The sequence below is a fragment of the Kogia breviceps genome, chromosome 7 (genome assembly GCF_026419965.1).
Source record: "Kogia breviceps isolate mKogBre1 chromosome 7, mKogBre1 haplotype 1, whole genome shotgun sequence".
Classification (NCBI taxonomy): domain Eukaryota; kingdom Metazoa; phylum Chordata; class Mammalia; order Artiodactyla; family Physeteridae; genus Kogia; species Kogia breviceps.
The window spans coordinates 6,680,733-6,701,794 of NC_081316.1; the positions used below are offsets into that span (position 1 = coordinate 6,680,733).

At 46.3% G+C, this 21,062-nt stretch overlaps 1 protein-coding gene across 2 annotated transcripts in view; it reads left to right on the forward strand.

The window, feature by feature from the left end:
• EXT2 (exostosin glycosyltransferase 2) overlaps positions 1 to 21,062 on the forward strand; it is a 131,250-nt gene that overhangs the window by 12,755 nt on the left and 97,433 nt on the right. For both annotated transcript variants that reach the window (XM_059069922.2, XM_067037051.1), the window contains exons 5-7: positions 9,731 to 9,926; positions 11,740 to 11,879; positions 14,878 to 14,971. In XM_059069922.2, coding sequence (XP_058925905.2) covers positions 9,731 to 9,926; positions 11,740 to 11,879; positions 14,878 to 14,971 — 430 coding nt within the window. The remainder of the gene's footprint in view (positions 1 to 9,730; positions 9,927 to 11,739; positions 11,880 to 14,877; positions 14,972 to 21,062) is intronic.

A 21,062-nucleotide genomic window follows, 5' to 3' on the forward strand; every position in this document is an offset into this window, starting at 1 on the left:
AGTTACCCTCATTATGCCCTTGTAACGACTTCCTTAAACCTTATCTGTTTTGGATCTTTGATTTTGTAAGCTTCAGCCAGGTCTTGTTTTGAACTGCCACGTCCGCCGTGCCTGGCACATAATTGGGTCATATTTCTGATATGTGAGCGAGGAAATGAGAAGGGCTGGTGGTATGGATGTGCAGGGTGTTTTATCTAATTTTTTTTTTTTTTTTTTTTTTTGCTGTAGCCTGTTTAAAAGTTGTGCTAATTCATGATGAGCATGTCAGTGAGCTTTAAACAAACATGATGATAATAGTACCCTTTGCTTTTGTGACAAGTGCTCATGTAAAATGTGAAGGTGACTGATTTGTATATTGCCACACCAGAAATGTTATACGTGCTGGATGAGATCTGCAAACCCACACATAGCATTTGGTGTCAGAAATGAGTCTCAAGGAAGTGTTTTGCACACAGAACATTAGAACCGTTATTGAAGCATCCCAGCTTCCCCTTAGAAGCCTTTATGGGTTCTTTGAGAAATAAGGGAACTTTCCCAAAGAGAAGACCTTTCACTCCTGTATATATGTTCCCGCGAGGCCCAGAACCTAATTCTGGAACTTCCTTTAGGCATAGCAACTTTTTATAGACAATGTATAAAGCCCAGGAGAGCTTGAAATATTTTTTCTCTACCATTAGGCAAGTGCAAAAAAGACTGAATGGTTCATGAACTTGCTGCTTAGATCATCTGTGGATTTTCCTGTGTTAGTGGACTCCCAGAGTTGACTTAATTTATTTTATTATTTTTCAATTGAGATATAATTCATATTCCATAAAAGTCACTCAAAGTGTACAATTCAGTGTTTTTGGTATATTCACAAAATTGTACAACTATCGTCTAATCACTACTGTCTAATTCCAGAACGTTTACAGCATCCGCCAGATAAACCCACTGCCTTCTAGCGGTCACTCTCTATCCCTGCCCCCAAACTTCACGCCCCCTGTTCCTAGCAACAACCACCAATTTGCCTTCTGTCTCTATGGATTTGCCTATTCTGGACATTTTATATAAATGTAGTTATACAATATGTGACTTTTTGTGTCTGCCTTCTTTCACTTAGCATAGTGGTTTCAAGGTTTATCCATTTTGTAGAATAGAACCAATACTTCATTCCTTTTTTGACTTAATATTTCATCATATGGATATACCACATTTTGTTTATCCATTCTTCAGTTGATGGACATTTGGGTAATTTCCAGTTTTTTAGCCATTGTGAATAATACTGCTATGAACATTCACGTACAAGCTCTTACGTAAACGTATGTTTTCACTTCTCTTGGGTATATACTGAGGAGTGGAATTGCCGGGTCATATGTTCACTCTATGTTTAACTTTTTGAGGAGCTGCCAGGATGTTTTCTGAAGCAGCTGTACCATTTTACATTCCCACCAGCAAGGTGTGAGGGAGGGTTCCAGTATCTCCACAACCTTGCCAAGACTCGTTATTACCTGTCTTTTGTTCTAGCCACACCAGCAGATGTGAAGAGGTATCATTGTGGTTTTGATTTGCATTTCTCTAATTAATAATGCTGAGTACCTTTCCATGCTCTTATTGGCTTTGAAAACTTATATACTGTGTTTGGAGAAATGTCTATTCACATCATTTGCCCATTTTCAAATTGGGTTGTGTTTTTATTGCTGAGTTGTAAGAATTCTCCTGTACATTTTGGATACTAGATCCTTATTAGATATATGATTTGCAGGTGTTTTCTCCCATTCTGTAGGTTGTCTTTTCAGTTTTTTTTATAGTGTCCTTTGATACACAAAAGCTTCTAATTTGGATGAAGCTTCTATTTTTCCTTTGGTTGCTTGCATTTTTGGTGCCATACTTGAGAAACCATTGTCTAATCAAGGCCACAAAGATTTGCACCTGTGTTTTCTACTAAGCATTTTATAGTTTTAGCTCTTACATTTTGGTTTTTGATCTATTTTGAGTTAATTTTTGTATATGGTATGAGGTAGGGGTCCACGCTCATTCTTTTCCTTGTGGATATCCAGTTGTCTTATCCATACTTTTTGAAAAGACTGTTCTTTTCCCATTGAATGATCTTGGCACCCTTGTTGAAAATCAACTGGCTGTAGATATATGGGTTTATTTCTGAAGTCTCAATTCTATTCCATTGGTCTATATGTCCTAATGCCACTACCACATTGTCTTGATTGCTGCAGTTTTGTACTAAGTGGTAAATGTAAGTCCTCCAACTTTGTTCTTCTTTTCCAGGGGTTTTATTTTTGTTTGCTTTTGGCTGTTCAAGATCCCTTGCATTTTAATTGCTTTTTTAAGTAGGGCAACTTGGATAAGTACAAATAAAAAACAATCTAAGCTGCTTTGTACTTAGACAACAACAGAACTAAAACAAATTTACAAATTAAATACAGACAAATCTACAAAACTAATAACAGATTAACATAATGTCACAGCTGAGCCTTTTTCTTTAAAACTGAATTGCATCTCTCAAGGTGAATATGGCGTTAATTATGGGACTTCTGTGTTTAGCACGCCTGTACTTTGCATGCTGGGTGATGATGTACTTCTTTCTGCCACTTTTTCTGTTTGAGCCACTAGGAAGTTTCCCTTTATGTAGTATATTGTTATCATATACTGACATTATTATCTTCATCTGGTACAGATGCATGATTTGTATTTTTTACCCAACATTTTTATGAAAATCTTCAAGCAGACGGCAAAGTTAAAAGAATTTTAGGGTGAACACCTGTATACCCATCACTTAGATTTTATCCTTGTGTACTTGCTTTGCATTATTTACTTTTTAAGTCTTCCTTCTCCTCTCATTAGCCTATCAAGTACAAGCTTGGACATTTTTAGTAGTATACATCATTAAATATGAGCAAGGATTTGCCTATACTAATTTTTTTGATCATCATCAAGATGAAAGCACAAAAATAAATCTATAGAGAATTTGTAGACTGGAGGAACTGATATAGTTCAATGCTGTGTTTTGAGGCTGGATTTCCGTAAGTTGAGAAAGGGTGATCTGTGTGAGCCCAGCTGGTACCCTTTGGGGCAGTACAAGTTTCTCTTATGTACCTAGGATCTGAATTTGGCATATTTATGTAGCACTAGCTTTGAATAACTCTAATGAATAGAGAAAAGTCACTTGAAATTGAAGAAAGGTTTACTCCTCTGCTTGCTGCTTCTGTGAGCATTTACTTGAAATCAATTGTGTGATTTTTTTGTTTGTTTGTTTTGTTTTGTTTTACGCGGGCCTCTCTCTGTTGTGGCCTCTCCCATTGCGGAGCACAGGCTCCGGACGCGCAGGCTCAGCGGCCATGGCTCACAGGTCCAGCCACTTCGCGGCATGTGGGATCCTCCCGGACCGGGGTCTGAACCCGCGTCCCCTGCATCGGCAGGCGGATTCTCAACCGCTGCGCCACCAGGGAAGCCCCCAGTTGTGTGATTTTAAATGTTTTTTTTTTAAACCTTGTTTCTTTTCCCTTTTCTTTTCCTGTTGCCCTGGAGATTATTTAATTCAATTTAGTTCTGTTCACTTCAGTTCAAATCAGACTTTTATTGCAGGCCTATTTGGGCCAAGTGTGCCCGGGCTGGTGGTTCTCAGCAGGGGAGGGAGGTTGATTTTGTCCCTCCACGGGGACATTTGGCAATCTGTGGAGCCATTTTTGACTCTCGTGACTGAGGGGGTGTGTCAGTGGTCCCCAAGACCACCTTCAACTTTGATGATTTGCAGGAGGACCCCCAGGACTCAGTGTGTAGTCATACTCGTGGCTATGATTTATTACAGCAAAAGCATGTAAATCACAGTCCCCAGAGAGCAAAGGCACATGGGGTGAAGTCCAGGGAAACCAGGGGCAAGCTTCCAAGGGTGCTCTCCCCTTGGCATCACACAGGAGGGGCTTACTCCCCCCAGCACCAAGTTGTGACAGCCACGTGAAATGCTGCCCACCAGCTAAGCTCGTTAGAGATTCAGGGCCGGGGATTTTTGGGGAACGAAGGGCCAGCCTTTCGAAAAAGAGAGCGTCAGGCTGTGTTAAGTCTGCTCTGCACAAGGTACTGCAGGCATCTAGTGAGTGGAGGCCGGTGACGCCGCTAAATCTCTACGACGCCCAGGGCAGCCCCTCACTGCAGAGAATCACTGGGTCCAAATGTCGGCAGTGTGGCGGCCGAGAAAGCCTGGGCGAGACAGGGTGAGTAGGTGAGGAGCGAGTCTGGCAGGCCGGCTCAGCTACCTCTGGGCCTCTTTCTTAAGACTGCTCGGACAAAACTGTCTTTATCATGTAATCTCTTGAATATAATCTAGCTCTCTTTTTTTAAAAGAAAAATAAATAAATTTATTTATTTAGGGCTTCTCCTGGTGGCACAGTGGTTGGGAGTCCGCCTGCTGATGCAGCGGATACGGGTTCGTGCCCCGGTCCGGGAGGATCCCACATGCCGCGGAGCGGCTGAGCCCATGAGCCATGGCTGCTGAGCCTGCGTGACCGGAGCCTGTGCTCCGCAACGGGAGAGGCCACAACAGTGAGAGGCCCGCATACCACCAAAAAAAAAAAAAAAAAAAAAATTTATTTATTTATTTTTGGCTGTGTTGGGTCTTCGTTTGCTGCGCGTGGGCTTTCTCTAGTTGTGGCGAGCGGGGGCTACTCTTCGTTGTGGTGCGCAGGCTTCTCATTGCGGTTGGCTTCTCTTGTTGCGGGGCGTGGGCCCTAGGTGCTCGGGCTTCAGTAGTTGTGGCACGCGGGCTCAGTAGTTGAGGCTGGCAGGCTCTAGAGCGCAGGCTCAGTAGTTGTGGTGCACGGGCTCAGTAGTTGTGGCACACGGGCTCGCTAGTTGTGGCTCACAGGCTCAGTAGTTGTGGCCTCTTGGGCTCCAGAGTGCAGGCTCAGTAGTTTTGGTGCACAGGCTTAGTTGCTCCGTGGCATGTGGGATCTTCCTGGACCACGGCTTGAACCCGTGTCCCCTACGTTGGCAGGCGGATTCTTAACCACTGTGCCACCAGGGACGTCCCTAGCTGCTCTCTTATATTGGTTTAGGACTGTCACTTCCCTTCAGACTTAATCCAGGGAAGAAAACATACCGAAAGGAAAAGATTCAGTGAAGATAAACAGAGGAGAGCAAACCATTCTGAACAGTAATTACCTTCAAAGAGTAGTTTCAAAGATTTACAGGCTGTTCTCTAGGTGGTATTTTCTTGGTAACATAAGCTCCAATTTTTATATATAACTAGGCTGAAATTAAGATCTTTAGATGGCTTAAGACTGCAGTTGATTTCTAAACTTCTGAGGTTCAGTAACTAGATAGAGTAGAGCTCTACCTTCAAGGGCAGCAGAAGGACACTAAAGGCTGCGATGGGCGTGGTCCTCCCCCTGCTGGCCAAGGGGTGGATTTCTACGCCTGACTCAGACCCGCCCTCTTCATTTCCCCACTGGTTTGTAGTCTGGCCCTGCAGTTGTGTTTCTTTTACAAACAACACTCCTCTCCCTCTGAAAAAAAGGGGGAAAAAAGCAAAGCAAAGACAGGCTCCAGACTCATCACACTTTCTAGGGACTTGGGAGGAGGCAGTGTGTGGGTGACCTCGCGGCAACATTTGGGGATCTGTTGCTCTTTGTGAGAGTTGCTTTTTAAGGGAATTCCCACATCTCTTGAGGGCTGCATAGAGAAGTAGAACTTGTTTTTATTTGAAATCTCTCTCAATATTTTTCAATGGGAAGCTGAGGACTGCTGCTATTGATAGCTTCTTCTCACAGCTGTGTTGGCCTCAGCTGGAATTCTTGTCATTTTCGCTCTAAAAGGAACTAAATTGGGAGTTTACAACTGTTACTATTGAGGGAGACTTCGAGTTCTCAGCATGATTTTACTTAAGCTTCCATATCAGCACTGCTGGGAGGAAACATGAAAGTCATAGCTGGTAATTTTAGTCCTTGAAAGAAAAACAAATCTACCTTAAGATTTGTTGTTTGCTTAAAACTAAAATGGGCCTACTCCATCACCAGCCATCTGCCAGGTCAGGCAGAGCCAGCATGCAGGCAGGGGGAACATTTTTAGACTCTTGTTCACATCTGCACATTTCTGTAGAAAATGGTAGTAGGTAGGTGGGGGACCCAGGGAGCCTGGTGGCTGAGTGTCTAAAAATAGAGCCGTGTGTCTTAACAGTGAAATCCAACCCAGAGTCTTTCTTTATTCAAGAGTTTCTTTGAGCACCACATGTTAGCATCTGTATTTATTTCTCTGTCTATATAGATGGATCTCTCTCTCTTCTCTCTCTCTTCTCTCTTCTCTCTCTCTTCTCTCTCTCTCTCTCTCTTCTCTCTCTCTCTCCTCTCTTCTCTCTCTCCTCTCTCTCTCTCTCTCTCTTCTCTCTCTCTCTCTCTCTCCTCTCTCTCTCTCTCTCTCCTCTCTCTTCTCTCTCTCTCTCTCTCTCTCTCTCTCTCTCCCCTCTCTCTCTTCTCTCTCCTCTCTCTCTCTCTCTCTCTCTCTTCTCTCTCTCTCTCTCTCTCTCTCTCTCTCTCTCCTCTCTTCTCTCTCTCTCTCTCTCCTCTCTCTCTGTGTGTGTGTGTCTACATGTATTGAAAACCATGCATTCATATTGGGGTGTCTTCATTCCATCCAACACTGCAAGGGGCATTCTGGTTTGCTCTCTCTTCCATATATATATATGTTTTTTTTCACTGCACCTCTTGCGGGGATCCTAGTTTCTGCAACCAGGTATGGAACCTGGTCCGTCCGCGGTGAAAGCGCGGAGTCCTAACCACTGGACTGCCAGGGAATTCCCTCTCTTTACATATGTGTAATTCCCTTCTCTGACAGCGAGAAATCTGGCTCCCCTTATCTTCAGTGTCTTATTTGATCAACCCTCTGGTGTGTGACCAGAATTCTGTCGCGTTGCTGCCACTGCCCCTCACTGCACAGATGCCCTCTCCACGCCCGCTTGGACTCTGACCCTCCTGCACTGCTCCTGCTCCCCACATCACCCCAGGACAGATACTCTGCTCACCCTTCTTGAGTCTGACCCCCCCCCCTTGCCCCCGGCTGGAGTGATGCTATTCTTGCCATCACCGTCGCCAGCCCTTTCAGCCTGCCCGGCCTCTGACTCTCTCCTGCGCTGCCCAGATGCCCTCCTGACCTCACCTGGTCTCAGCATCCCGTGCTGGGGAGGCCATAACTACCCTCTCTACCCCTTCCTCTGTCACTCTTTTAGGGATCTCCTGCTCTGTGCCAGGCCACCTCCCTGCTCTTCCCCCAAGTAGAAGCTCTCCCCCCACTAAGACTTCAGCATTCCCTGTGGGCGGGCCACCCCCGCTGTGCAGAAGCACCCTTTTGTCTCCAGGACTCCAGCACTCTACATCCTCCTGCATGGACACCCCCTTGGATACCAACATGTCTGTTCTTGTTCTTAGCAGCCCGGAGCACCAGTTTTATGTTACTTGAATAGAAAATCTCCAGAAATATCTAGCAAGTCTCAGTGCTCCATGACATCCACCGTAGAACCAGTGTCTTGGGAATTGGAAAGACCTTTAGAGGCCGTTCATCTCTAACTTATTGTACACCTTTTGCTATTACGTCTTAATGAGAAGTTTTCTGATGTGTAATAAAAAGAACTCAGCACCTCACAAGACAGTTCATTTCATTTTCAAATGGCTTTAATTGTTAATTAATTGTTTCCATGCTTGTCCTGAGAGTTTGACTGTAAATCTTCCTCCTGTTTAAACAGACAAGTTGATTACAGAAATACTCTGAATGGAGGTGGGCTTCCCTTTGAGATGATCTCAGGGTGCTCCCTATATGTGACCCTTCCCATCGTAAGCCATCCCTCTGAAAATTAGTGCTTTTACAAAGGACAAACAGTTGAGGCTCAGGGCTAGGAGTAGAATTCAAGAGTCTGTTTCAGTGGCTAGAAGGAATACTTTTGGCTGTAAATATACAGTTCAATAAAACGTGTTCTGGGGGGAAGTTGCCCAGGATGAGAGAAACCAGTTGACACAGCTGATCCATGCTATTGCCCTGACGGGCTGCCGTTCCGTGTCTCTCTTGACCTCTGCTTGCGTCTACCCTGGGCTCTGGGTCTGCACTACCGTCCCGGGCAGCTTTCTCAAATAGAACTTTCAGTGAGGAAATGATCTGTGTTTGTGCTGTCGGGTGCCCACTGGCCACATATGGCTGTTGAGCACTTGAAATGTGGCTAATGTGACTGAGGAACTGGATTTTAAATTTTAATAGGTTTAAATGGTCTCACATGGCTAACAGCTGTTGGACAGTGAAGTTCTAGGTAATCTGCTTGTCCCTTTCTTTCCTCCCTGTGGTGTGGGCAATACCCTTGGCTTTTAGTTCAGCTGTAGAAAGAAATGACCAGAAGAAATGGTTCTGAGCATTTGAGAGCCATGCACAGCTATGGTGGGTGCTGCTCTGTTGAGCTGAACTGCTGGCAGGGAGAGTGTTGACCTTCTCAGTCACTGCTCTGTGTCTTTTGGGTATTTAATGCTTGGGGAGGTGGCACTTTCTCCGTTAGAGAATGATTATTCTTTGTCCATGGGTGGATGCATACGGTGTTCTCCAGCTGGACCCTCCAGATAGGTCTGAGAAACAATGGAAAAATAAAACAATTACCCTTTCTTTCTCCCAAAGCAGGAAGAAAAGAGGTGGGGTGGGGAGTGGGGTTCAGACTGGAGCCCTTGGGTTGTTCCTTATGCATGGCTTCCTGTTATCTCCCCTGGTGGCAGTACCTAGAGAGGTGTATCTTCAGTATTTTCCCTGGCCTGTACCAGTTTGAGGTAGATTTAAGTGAGTCCTGCTTCTTGGTCTGATGGGGGTTTCATTTCCTCTGGAAGCTGCTTTATATTCTTCCTTTCTTCTTCAGTGATCCCTGCTGGTCCGTCAGCCCATGTCGTGTTTATGCTCTGTGACCTGTCTGCGGGAGGGAATTACTTACCATCTGGTCTCCCCAGAATCTTCCCCCAACTCCTGGCTTTACTCACTTTGTGCTCACGTTTTGTCTCTCGTGGAGCTTTAAATGGCGCTGGATTCTTGGAAATCCTTCTTTCACTCCGTTGTCTTGTAAGCATCCTTGCTATCCAGGTGTTGAGACTGGTTCCATCCCTTGGTGAAGATGGTTTTTTTCCACTTGTTCTCCGTGACCAGTTTGGTCTTCCTGAGTCCATGTGGCCTTGAGGATGGGGCTGTTGAGTGGCATAGGGTGCTACTCAACAGCCAGAAGCAGTCTTTCCCCTATTCTGCTTTCACAGCCACTGCTGTCCATTAAGACCCCTTGTTTTCTTGTTTGAAGGATGCAGCCTGCTCTCAGCTCCTTTTCAGAGCAGAGAACTCATACAGAACTAATGGTAACATTTGATGTTCTTCCAAATAATCAACTAGTCAGTCAGTTTCTGTCTTTACACATATCCATACACACACACGTAAAGCATGTTCCCCTAGCTCGGCATAGCATAAGCATTTCCTCAAAACATTAAGAACTTTTCCCAAATGAAATCTTTGATGATGGCATATGATGCTTCAGCATGTGAATGAGTCACAGATTGCTTTCTTAGATTGTATAATATTTTAAATATTCAACAATGCCACAGAGTATAATTTCCCCAAAAGTCAAGGGTGTGCATAAAGAAGGGTGAGAAAATGCTCGTTGCCATTAAGTTCAATATCAAAGTTGGTCTCACCTTGACTCGCACAGCGGCTGCAAGGTCCCAGTCCCTTGTTCTGTCCTTCGTAGGCCACGGCGGTACTTCCTCCTGTCGTCCCAGATGGCTCTGCATCCCGAGTACAGAGAGGAGCTGGCCGCCCTCGAGGCCAGACACGGAGAAGCGGTGTTGGTCCTGGACAAGTGCACCAACCTCTCCGAGGGCATCCCCGCTGCCCGAAAGCGCTGCCACAAGCACCAGGTCTTCGATTACCCACAGGTGCTGCAGGTGAGTGCCATCTGGCACCTTTCTTGAGCCTCGGCACAGGTCACATCTGCAAGGTGAAACTGACCCCGACAGACAGGTGTTTCCCATGTTCAGCCAGCAGAGCTCCCCAAGGAGAGGAAGACACAGACTGCTCTTCGCTGCAGCCATGGGCCTCCAGGAGCTTTGGCATCTGTGTACTGTTTGTGCAAAGCCGTTTGGCCTATGAGCGTTCCTACTCCTTTCAAATATTCATCTTACTGCAAAAGCACAAATCCCATAGATTGACAAAAAAGCCATATAGACAAAGCAGGCAGATGTATTTTGCTTTTATCACTGTATTCATAATCCAGCCCAGAGAAACTTCCTTCTCTAAGGTGCAGCTTGTATTCTCTGACTGGGCCAACCTGCAAGGCCATGGGCAGCTTTTCCTGAGTGGGAGGTTTTTATTTTTTGTTACCGTTTTGTTCTCTCGGTGTTTTTGCCGCCCTGAGCGTGTCCTGCTGGCATTGCGGAAGTGGCAGGGCTTCCACAACCACAAACAGGGTAGTCCTTTGGGGGATGTTTTATAAGCGGGATATTCCACACTCCAAGGGCCTGGAGGCTAGGAAAGGAGAAATTGAGTTTTGTTCACTTACATATTTAAAATACAGACAGGTTAGTTCAAGGAGAAATATCAAGGAGCTGGTGTGATTTTTTTTTTTTTTTTTTTTTTTTTTATCTCCAAAGAGAACTGGCCCATGCTGAGATTGTTAAAATACTTTCTCTCAAAAAGTGCTGCATCTCCTCTGGAATGTCTGACTGATAACAGTGGTGATGTGAGCAGGAGTATTTATAGTAACCTTTGTCTAGACAGGAAAAATGGTTATCAGCACGTGTGTCCACATCTGGACGCTGACTCTTTGGGGCCAGCTGAGCTGTCCACCTGCACCTCCACCATGACTGATGCCCTTTTTCCACTCTTGCTGTTTTCTGGTTTATCCCCAGAGGAATTTGGCATGTTGAGTTTCTTCATATTTTTTCTGAACTTTCCTTTTCTCTCGCTTTAAAGATTAAACAGTGTTTTGTTTTTTAATATTTTTTTCCTCCTGAAGAGGCAAAAACTGGGAGAAACTGAGTATTAGAGATGGGGTCTTTTCTTATTTTGGTTGACTTATTGCAGATGTTTCTTCTTCTGTACATCTCTCACTTTCCCAGATGTGTCCCACAACGAGTACAAGTTTGAGGGAGTGAACGAGGAAGAAATTTTTTGAGATTTTGCTTTTGGTTCGATGGATTGTTTCTAAATAGATCATATCTGTCTTAATATGTTTTCTAAGGCATTGCATTCATGAAATGAATGTCTTCTGTGTGCAAAGCACACTGCTAGATGCCGTGGAGAGTAGAAAGATAAAAGGAGATATGAAACTTTCTATTTAGGGGGTCCTCTACGGAGACTGATAGGCCCAGACCAAATAATTCTATAACAAGGTAGGCGGAGGTAAGTATTCTGAGTGCTGTGCAGCCACTGTGCCAGTGTGTGTACACAGCACACTAGGGCTGAAGGAATCCAGCCCTTGCAAAGTCACATTGTTGGGTGTCCAGAAGACCTAGACGTGGGTTGTGAACAGTTTCAGAATGCCAGCAGTGGGGGCATCGCACTGACACTGAAGACTGGAAAACCAGAACATCGCGGCCACTTAAGCTTGTCCGTCTTACTGGTGTGACCTGTTCCCTTTTCGCATTTTTGGTGTTGCTTGGCTTCAGCCCTTGAGAGAACTTGGTGGTCTGCGGGGATCAGAGTGAGTGGGTCAGTGAAACTGGTATGTAACCCCTCCCTCTGCCTGTATTCCCACAGGAGGCTACTTTTTGTGTGGTCCTTCGCGGAGCTCGGCTGGGCCAGGCGGTGTTGAGTGACGTGTTGCGGGCCGGCTGTGTCCCAGTTATCATTGCAGACTCCTACATTTTGCCTTTCTCCGAAGTTCTTGACTGGAAGAGGTGGGTGTTACCTTCTGATAAACTTTACACCAGGAGTCCTGCATGGATTAGATTTTAAAAGTCCCCCCAGCAATTGTAACGCATAGCTAGGTTGGAGTACTACTCCTTCAGACTGTTTTTGCTATGTTTTCCATAAGGAGAGTTAGTCCGTTGGCCTGGAGCCAGGTTTGGCCAACAGGCCTTTGGGCCAAATATGGCAGGCTGCCAGTGTTTGTAAATAAAGTTTTATTGACTCACAGCATACCCATTCATTTACACGTGATCTCTGGCTGTTTTTGAGTGACAATGGCAGAGTTGAGTACTGTAGTTTAAAATGACAGAGATTACATGGCCTGCAAAACCTAAAATATTGACCGTCTGGCCGTTTACCCTTGACCTAGAGCAGCGGTTTTCAGCTGTGACTGTAGAGTGTACTCACCTGAAGAACATTTAAACACATGCCTGGGCCTTGTCCTCAGGACTTCTGAAGCTCCACGGGCAGTTCTGATTTGTAGCCACAGTTGAGAACCACTGCTCTAGAGTCTGTTGAATTTGCATAAAGCACTGGCTGGAGGCGGAGCGCCTGCACACGGGTGAAAGCTCAGAAACACTCCCAGTGGACAGATGGACACGCATGGGTCCTGCCTGGATGTGACTGTCAGTGCTGTGCTTCACGGAATAGTCTGCTTGTCTCTTGTTGTTTCATTTCCCCAGGACTTTGGAGGTTAAAGGTTTTTGAAAACGAGTTCCTTTTGTACATACCTCTTAGGCTTGTCTTTCCCTCAAATGCTTAATTGCTTTCTCCTCTCACGCCTTTTTTTTTTTTTTTTGCTGTACGCGGGCCTCTCACCGCTGTGGCCTCTCCCGTTGCGGAGCTCAGGGTCCGGACGCGCAGGCTCAGCGGCCACGGCTCACGGGCCCAGCCGCTCCGCGGCATGTGGGATCCTCCCGGACCGGGGCACGAACCCGCGTCCCCTGCGTCGGCAGGCGGACTCCCAACCACTGTGCCACCAGGGAGGCCCTCTCCCACCTTTTTTGATATCATGTTCAAGCCTGGTCACCACAGGTATTTGAACAATTTAAGTAGCGTTCATTCATGTGTACATTCCTTTATCTCACATTTACTGGAAAGCCTACCGTGAATACTACAGGCCCTGCTCTTAAGGAGGTGAGAATCCAGCGGGGAAGACAAACCAACAATTATAATGTTGTGTGATAAATGCTGTAACAGATGCATGCAGGCGGGCTGTGGAAACCCAGAACGGGGAGGGAGCCCAGTTCAGCCTGGAGGAGGAGGGTGTATGATTCTCTGTGTCCTGGAGAAGTGATGAGCCACTTCCAGTCACTTACTCATCTGTAGCAATACGTATTGAGCACCCTCTCTTTGCCAGGTACTGTGTTGGGTATGGGGATACAAAGATGATCAGGGTCAGGTCTTGCCTCTGAGAAGCTCTTAGTCCAGTTGTGTGAGATAGACAGGCAAGCCAGTGGTTACCAGATGCTGAGATGCCGCCCTGGCTGGATGGGATGCCTGGAGAGGGAGGAAGAGACGCATACCCTTGCTGGCTGTGGGGTTGGGTAGCGCTTCTCAGAGGCAGTGACCCTGAGCTGAGTCTGAGAAGATATTCATTCCTACGAGGATCTAGGTGTGCTTGGGTGGTTGTAATTATGGATAAGTGGTGGAAGGGCTCTGGATTTGAAGCCAAAAGGCTGGGGTTCAGATAACCAGCTCTATTACTGGCTGGCTTTGTGATCTTGCCAATCATTTAATCTTTTTGAGCCTCAGTTTCCCCATCTGCGTGGTAGAAATCATTTACTTATTTAGCAAGTATTTATTAAGTGCAGTTGTGCTATAGGCAGTGTGCCAGGTGCTTGGGATATGCTGGTGAACGGGACCAGGCGTGGCTCCACCCTAATGGACTAGGCTATGGGCGGAGGGGGTCTCGGATTTTAATAAATTAACTTAGACAAATACAATGACCGCCTCTGCCGAATTCATGAAGGGTAAGTCGTCATCGAGGCCCCTCTCCCTTGCCCACCATCTCTACGCTGGTGGCACGTCCTGCTGGCTCCGCTCCCTCGTCACTCCCGTCACTTCCTCCCTCTTCGCACCCCTTGCCTGGACCGTGCGGTGGCCCCCAGCTGTTCTCCCTGCTTCCGCTCCTGCTTTCCGTAGTTTGTTCTAACACTTCAGGCAGAAGGATCCTGTCGGAACACAACCAGATCGTGCTGTGCTTTCCTGACACCTTCTGTGGTTTTCTGTCTCAGTGAAAGCGCAAGTCCTTAAATGGCCGGGGAGGCCCCGGAGGCTTTGCTGTGACCCTCCGTCCCCTGTTCCTCTTCGGCGCCTGGTGTTCTCCACCTTCCTGACTGTGCTCCTGCCACGCTGGCCTCCTTGCTGTTGCCGGAGCATTCCCGACACCTGCTTCCTCAGGGCCTTTTGCTTATTGTTCCTTCTGGGATGCTCTCCCCCGGGTATTGCCCTGGCCCTCTCACTCCCCGGCCCGCCTTCCGCGTCTGATTTGTTCACTGTTGTATTGCGAGGACCTCGCGCATAGTAGGGGCTCCATAAATGTATGCTGAGTAAGTGAATGGATTGGGGACTATAGCTGAAGGAGAAGAGTCGTTGTTCATTCCGAGCGGGCAGTGAAGAGTGAAGAAGAGTACCGGGGGGGCAGAAGCGGACGCGCAGAGCCCTTGCGCTTAGGCGGAGCGTGGGATGTTCGGGAGACCGAGGGGGGGCCTTCGTGGCTGAAGCACGGTGGGGAGTGCATGGAGGATGGGAGGTCGGTGGAGTGGTGATGGGAGAGCTGAGAGATGGAGCTGGTGGGAGCGCCTTTGAGCTGGTCGGCCCTGAGAAGGGGGCAAAGAAGAGGGACTGCTCACTGCAAGGGCTGCGGGGCCGGGGGTAGTCGGGGGTGTCACTGCTTCTGCTTGTGAGGATTAAACAACAGGTGTACGTAGCAGCGCTTTGTGTACAGGGCTGCGCGTCCATCCGTTGTTTTGCTCTTGTCTCTAGAGCGTCTGTGGCTGTGCCAGAAGAAAAGATGTCAGATGTGTACAGTATTCTGCAGAGCATCCCCCAAAGACAGATTGAAGAAATGCAGAGACAGGTAAGGGGCCAGGCAGCCCTGTTGGGGAGGGGGCGTGGGTGACGTGAAAGGGTGACCTTGGCTGCTTGGGTACAGAGCGATGGCTGCCGAGTGTGGGAGTGGGATTTATCTCCCCACTACGTTGACCGACCAAACTTAAAAGAGGAGAGCAGTGTCAGGGAGTTGCATCAGGTAAGGTTTGGAATAATAACTATCAGAGATTCAGAAACGCTCCTGAGGTGAGCCTGCTGTGACGCTAGGGTCACGCCTCGGTGGTTTGTTCAGGACGCAGAGCTGCCCCTCTCTGGAAGGTGGTTTACACGGCAGGTGAGGGTTCTGGTGGCTCAGACAGCTGTGGAAGCCAGCACATTGCAGGGTGACGCTTCTGAGGAGCCTTGACCTCGAGAGCGTCTTGGTGTCAGCTGGCCTGGATCCCCCCCCTCAGCAGCCCTCCTGATTAAGAGGAGCCCCCCTCCTCTCCCCAGAACACGTACACCCTCCCTCTTTCCCTCCCAGGTCTCTCGTCTACCTTCCGATGCCCCTTCCCCGGGGCTGCTCTCCACCGTCCAGTGCATCCGCCACACGTCCCGTTTAGTCCTGCTGCCCTTTCTCTCTCCCAGAAGAAGTTTAGTTGGGCTGAAATGTGAAACAAGTTAAAAGCTGAGAAAAGACTATCCCAGTATTGGTACTGTGCATTTTGTTTCCATTTCTTTTCTTCCTTTCTTTTTTTTTAAAAATTTTTATTGGCACGTAGTTGATTTACAATGTTGCGTTAGTTTCCACTGTACAGTGAATCAGTTATACACACATATCCACTTAATTTAATTTAATTTAATTATTGTTTTGGCCGCACCGTGTGGCACGCAGCGCAGCATGTGGGATCTTAGTTCCCTAACCAGGGACCCAACGCCCCCCTGCATTGGAAGCGCAGAGTCCTAACCACTGGACCACCAGCGAAGTCCCTCTATTTCTGTTTTGTAAATAAGTTCATTTGTACCATTTTTTTAGATTCCACATATAAGTGATATCATATGATATTTGTCTTTCTCTGTCTGACTTACTTCACTTAGTATGATAATCTCTGGGTCCATCCATGTTGCTGCAAATGGCATTACTTCATTCTTTTTTTTAACGGCTGAGTAATATTCCATTGTATATATGCACCACATCTTCTTCATCCGTTCATCTGTTGATGGACATTTAGGTTACTTCCATGTCTTGACTATTGTAAACAGAGCCACAGTGAATATTGGGGTGTATGTATCCTTTCAGATTATGGTTTTCTCCAGTTTTTTTTTAAACGGATTTTAACAAGTTTTTATTTCTATCAAAATTATCTATGTAGGTGCTGAGTTGGAGAAGAGGTTTGGGCTCTCAGCGTTGAGGACGTAACTGCCCCACGCACCCCTGTGCCTGACCTTGTCCCAGGAACGAGCCTCAGGCCTCTGTCTGGGCTAGGGCAGGGCAGTCACCCAGCTGTGTGGAACGGGGAGGAATTCTGGGCTTCTAACTGCTTCCTAAATACATTTTCCATGTGTCCTCCTGCTCTGAGCACTGCCTTTTCCCCTGAGTTTCTGCAGCGGACCCCAGATTTTTCTCAGCTGATCTAGGATACGCTCTCTTGGGCCTATAGCATCAGCTACCACCTTTCCTTCTGCTTTTCCGCTTCCACATTTTGTTGCTGTTATCTCCTCCCCCGTTCTCTTTATCTTTCGGTGATTATGCCTTAATTTTTAAAAATTCCCCTTAATTGTCATTTTAGGCTTTTAGGAGGGAGTTAGTGAACGTGGTCAGTGCACCTCTTTATTTTGGTACCGAGCTTCTTAAACCAAAGAGGTGGCACATCACACAGTAATTAAGTCTGTAGGTTCTTACCTCAGACGGCCTGTGTTGAATGCCGGCTTGCCCAGTTACTAACTCTGTGCCCTTGGCCAAGGATCTGCCTTCTCTGGACCTCAGTAGCCTCATCTGTAAAACATTTTGGTGTTCTGATTTGAAAACAAATCACAGGGTGAGTTTAGCCTCCCTGAAGTTTTTTCATAGCACACCCATGTTCGTTTTAAGTTTCTGGGCTTCCCCGTTTGTTACTTAATCCTGACCTCATCTGAGTTTTAGCGAATTAGAAAATCAGTCAGACATCTCTACATTCTTGATCTAAACCTGTGATTCTTACAACTCATGTGGAAGAAAATGCTCCTTGAAGGGCGCTGGTGTTTATGCTCTTTGTGTTTCTTTTTATGGCATCTTGATTTGTTAATATAATTAAATAGAGAATCATCTGCTAAATCAGATATCATCTTTTTCTAGATTTAGTCTAAAAGGCTAAGAAAACACTGGGTAGGTAAAAATGAGCAAGTTCTGTCCAGTTACCTCTCCCCCCGGCCACCTTCGTGTTGGAAAGAGAATCACTTAGTTCCCAAGCAGAGCGCCCACTGCCAGCTCACCGCATGCCCTTGTTTTCCGGGAGCTTGGTTTGGGATGACTAAAGGTTACTTAAAACAGTGTACTTTTAGGTTATTTTGGTTCAGAGAGACACACTTGGAGTCAAAAGACTCGAGTTTGAGCCCTGGGTCTGTCCTTGTTAATTATACAACCAGGACAAGTGACCAGAGCTCCTTGGACTTTCCTCTCCTCATTTATGAAATCAAGGCGTTGGCTAGATCACCTCTCACGTTCCATTCAGCTGTTAAAAAACGCTGTGAAACTCTTGTCCTTGACAACATTAATAATTAAGTGGTCGTCTCTTTCCCATGACCACCTCCTGTCATGAGGGCCACTTACTGTCTCTGGTGGTGAGTAACCTACATTATGTCAACTTGGAGGATAAAGGCAGTCTTGGTACTTCCCTGCCTGCCGTTCTAAATCTCCCTTCTGCCTGCTGATGCCCCTTTTCCCTGTGCTATTTGCAGACCTTCTGACACACTCTGCTGCCATGCCCCGTTTAGTCCTGCTCCTCTTTCTCTGAATCGTCTACATCTCCAAAGTGACCTCTTTTCTTCTCCCCACCTCACATTTCTAGACTGGACTGATCTCAACTAAAGGTGAGGTTATCTGGTTGAAGCAATTCCCAGATAGGTATAAAGGGTGAATAAGTTCAGCTGCCAGATGCCAGCAGTACACCTGTCTCCCAAATTGTGACAGCCGGCAGTCTCTAGACGTTACCGAATGCCCCCCACGGAGCAAAATCTCTGTGATTGGGAACCACTTTTCTATTGATAGTTAATCGTCTCTCTAAGATTAGAGACAGTTCTTTTGTTCTTTCCAGAATATGCTTGTCATTTTGCCTTCTGTATACCCTCCATTGATTTAATCCGACCTTGGCGGGAGTAACTGAAAAAATAGCACACACTTGGTTCTGGAAAGTTTTTACACCTTAGTGAATTCTCTCTAGGGAGGTCAAATTTGAGTCTTTTTGTGAGACAGGCATAAACTTTTAGGGGAAAACCTGTTGCATCGGAAGCTGATACCTTGGAACCCCTGGTTGATCATGTTAGCGTGAGTTGAGACCGAGGAACAGAGGGTCTGATTTTCTTGCTCAGCAGCTCAGAACCGGCTCAAGGGCCTGCGTGGACAGTTGTAGCCAGCAGAGGGCTCCATCCACTTTTAAGTGACTCATTTTCCTTCTGAGTATTTGTTTCCAAGAAGTCCTAAGTGCTGTGAGCTACGTCGACATTGTCCTCAGAGCCGCTCTCTTGAGACCCGCTCCTTCCCGCACTCAGCACAGGATTCTGCCCTCCCGTGGTGGAATAGAGCCAGAGTTTCCGAGTTGACCCCAGAGATGTGGGGTGGGATCTTGGTGATGAAGGTACTGCAGGAACCTTTTGCAGCTTAGAGTTCAGGGGCTATTATCTGATCGATGAATACATGGTGAAAATCCTTTACATGACTCTGGAGTTAGGATGTACCAAGAGAGAAAGATATTCTGCCTGACAAGGAAGCCTAATTAAGTTTTCCACCCGACCTTAGATGCGCTAGTGAAGCAGCCATAACGTTAAATGCAGGGCTAGACCCTGAAGTAAGAGCTGGGGTCAGACAGCTAAGATTTTTGAAGTACAACCTGCATCTGTGTTATCTACCCCTAAAGGCGAACAGCCAGCAGTACTGGCATATGTGGCATTGAAAGAGCTGGGGTGGCTTATGAGGTTTTTTGTGGTTAAGTTAGAAACCAGTTCCTTCAATGAGAGGTTAATAATAGTTACAGTGACCAGTCAGCCTTTTATTGTCCTATGAGCTAAATTAACTAGTTAATTAATTCAGTGCAGCCCTAATTATGTATTTTTCCCAAGGGGAGATGATGGGAGATGATAAACAACCTGTGATCCCGACCCACAGAGGCCTAACAGCCATCTTGGGGATATGTGGGTATAAGCCCGAAGAAAGCTGAGAAGATGGTGCAGGTTTTCCAAGGGATGTTAGGGGTCTGACATGGGAGGAAGTACGGGTTAAAGCTGTTAGGAACAGCTTTATTGGGGAGGTGGCATTTGATGTAAGCCTTAAAGATGGGGAGTCCCGTCAACCATCTCTCTCACATTGGAAACCAGGAAGACGTATGCAACCAAGTATTTTTCTGTCGTCAAATGCAACGTTCACATCCCCAGTCTCCCTTTGAATCACAGCGGAAAAGAAAGCAATCTGGGGTATCGGAGGGCAGACTAGACACTGGACTGTATAGTTAGAAGTGTTTGTGCGGATAGGGGGGAAGGCGTAAATGGATCCCCAGTTTATCTGTTGAGCGGAGTTTCCAAACATTCTTTTATTGGTCAGTGGCTCCACCAGCAGTGACCTCTAACCTCAGCCACACTAGGAGGTGGAAGTCAGGAGCCTGCCTTGCCTTTGAACTCTTCTTTGTACTCAATTGACTAGGAGCCTTTGAGGTGGCAGAAACATTCAGCATCTTCTTTGCTCTATCTCTCCTTTAACGCTTGGCTCAGTTAAAGTACCCATTTCTTTTCAGTCTGTTGCACTGACCCATCTCAGTCTGCCCTTATATTTTCCTACTAAGCCTACCAAATATTTGTGCTATGGAGGAGTACTTGAAGGTATAATGGGCTGATTAGGAAAAAGAACACTTCCATTGAAGAAACTGTGGTACCCTCACCTAGCAGGACTGTAGTTAGGTGTAGCTGTGCCAGAGGAGAGAGCAGAAGAGACCACAGAACAGTAAGTGTGTGTGTGTCCACCAGAGCTCATGCATTTTATTCAGGGGAGAGCCCCGACAGGAGGCTGCTATTTTATCCTGTTGACACGAGATTCAGCACATTGAATTATCCGCTTTCCATAGCCATAGTAGTTTAAAAGTGACAAATTTGAAAGAGAGAAAGACTGCACCTGAGGGTCTGTGAGATGGGTCATCTGCCAGTCAAGAATGAATTGAGAAGACGGAAAAGCTACTTTAAAAATAGAACTCTCAGCACTTTGGACGTATGCAGACCGCTGTGTGCGCTTCACGATATGGGCATGTCATCGTAAGATGGCGGAATTCCTCGGGTCGAAGAAGTATGCATGTGTTTGTTTGTTTGTTTTTCATATTTTGGATTTCTGGCATCCAAATGAGTCTTACCATCACTTTGAACATTGAATATTGTTTCTATTTCATCCCCTTGAAGATGTTATTGATGGGGCATCTTAAAACTGAGGAAATACAGAAATGGCTCTTCTTGGTGATGCCCTACAGTCTTTAAGGAAAGGTTTAAATTTTGTTTAGCATATATATTTTTTAAAAATATTGGCTTTCATGTAAAATATTTTATAAAGTTTTCTATCTAAAATTTTTGTTTTTATTTTTTTAAAAGGTTTTGTGATTCAGTTAAAGGTGTAAACCCTCGGATATCTAGGAGCCTCAGCAGTCCAGAGGGATGTGTTCTCTGAGGGTTCCCTATGCTGGTGGCTTGACTGTTGTGTCCATTGATGGCTACATAGCAGTCTGTGTCCATTTCTCCCTCCCTCCCTCCCCCTGCTCCCCCCCCCCCACAACACACACACACACAATTTACAAAGCAAACTCTGTAAACAGAGTAGTGAGATAGGCAGCGAGAGGAGTAATTCGATTTTTTTAATGTGAGGACACTGAAGAAAAGAGACGTAAAGTGATCCTCCCACGACCACACAATAT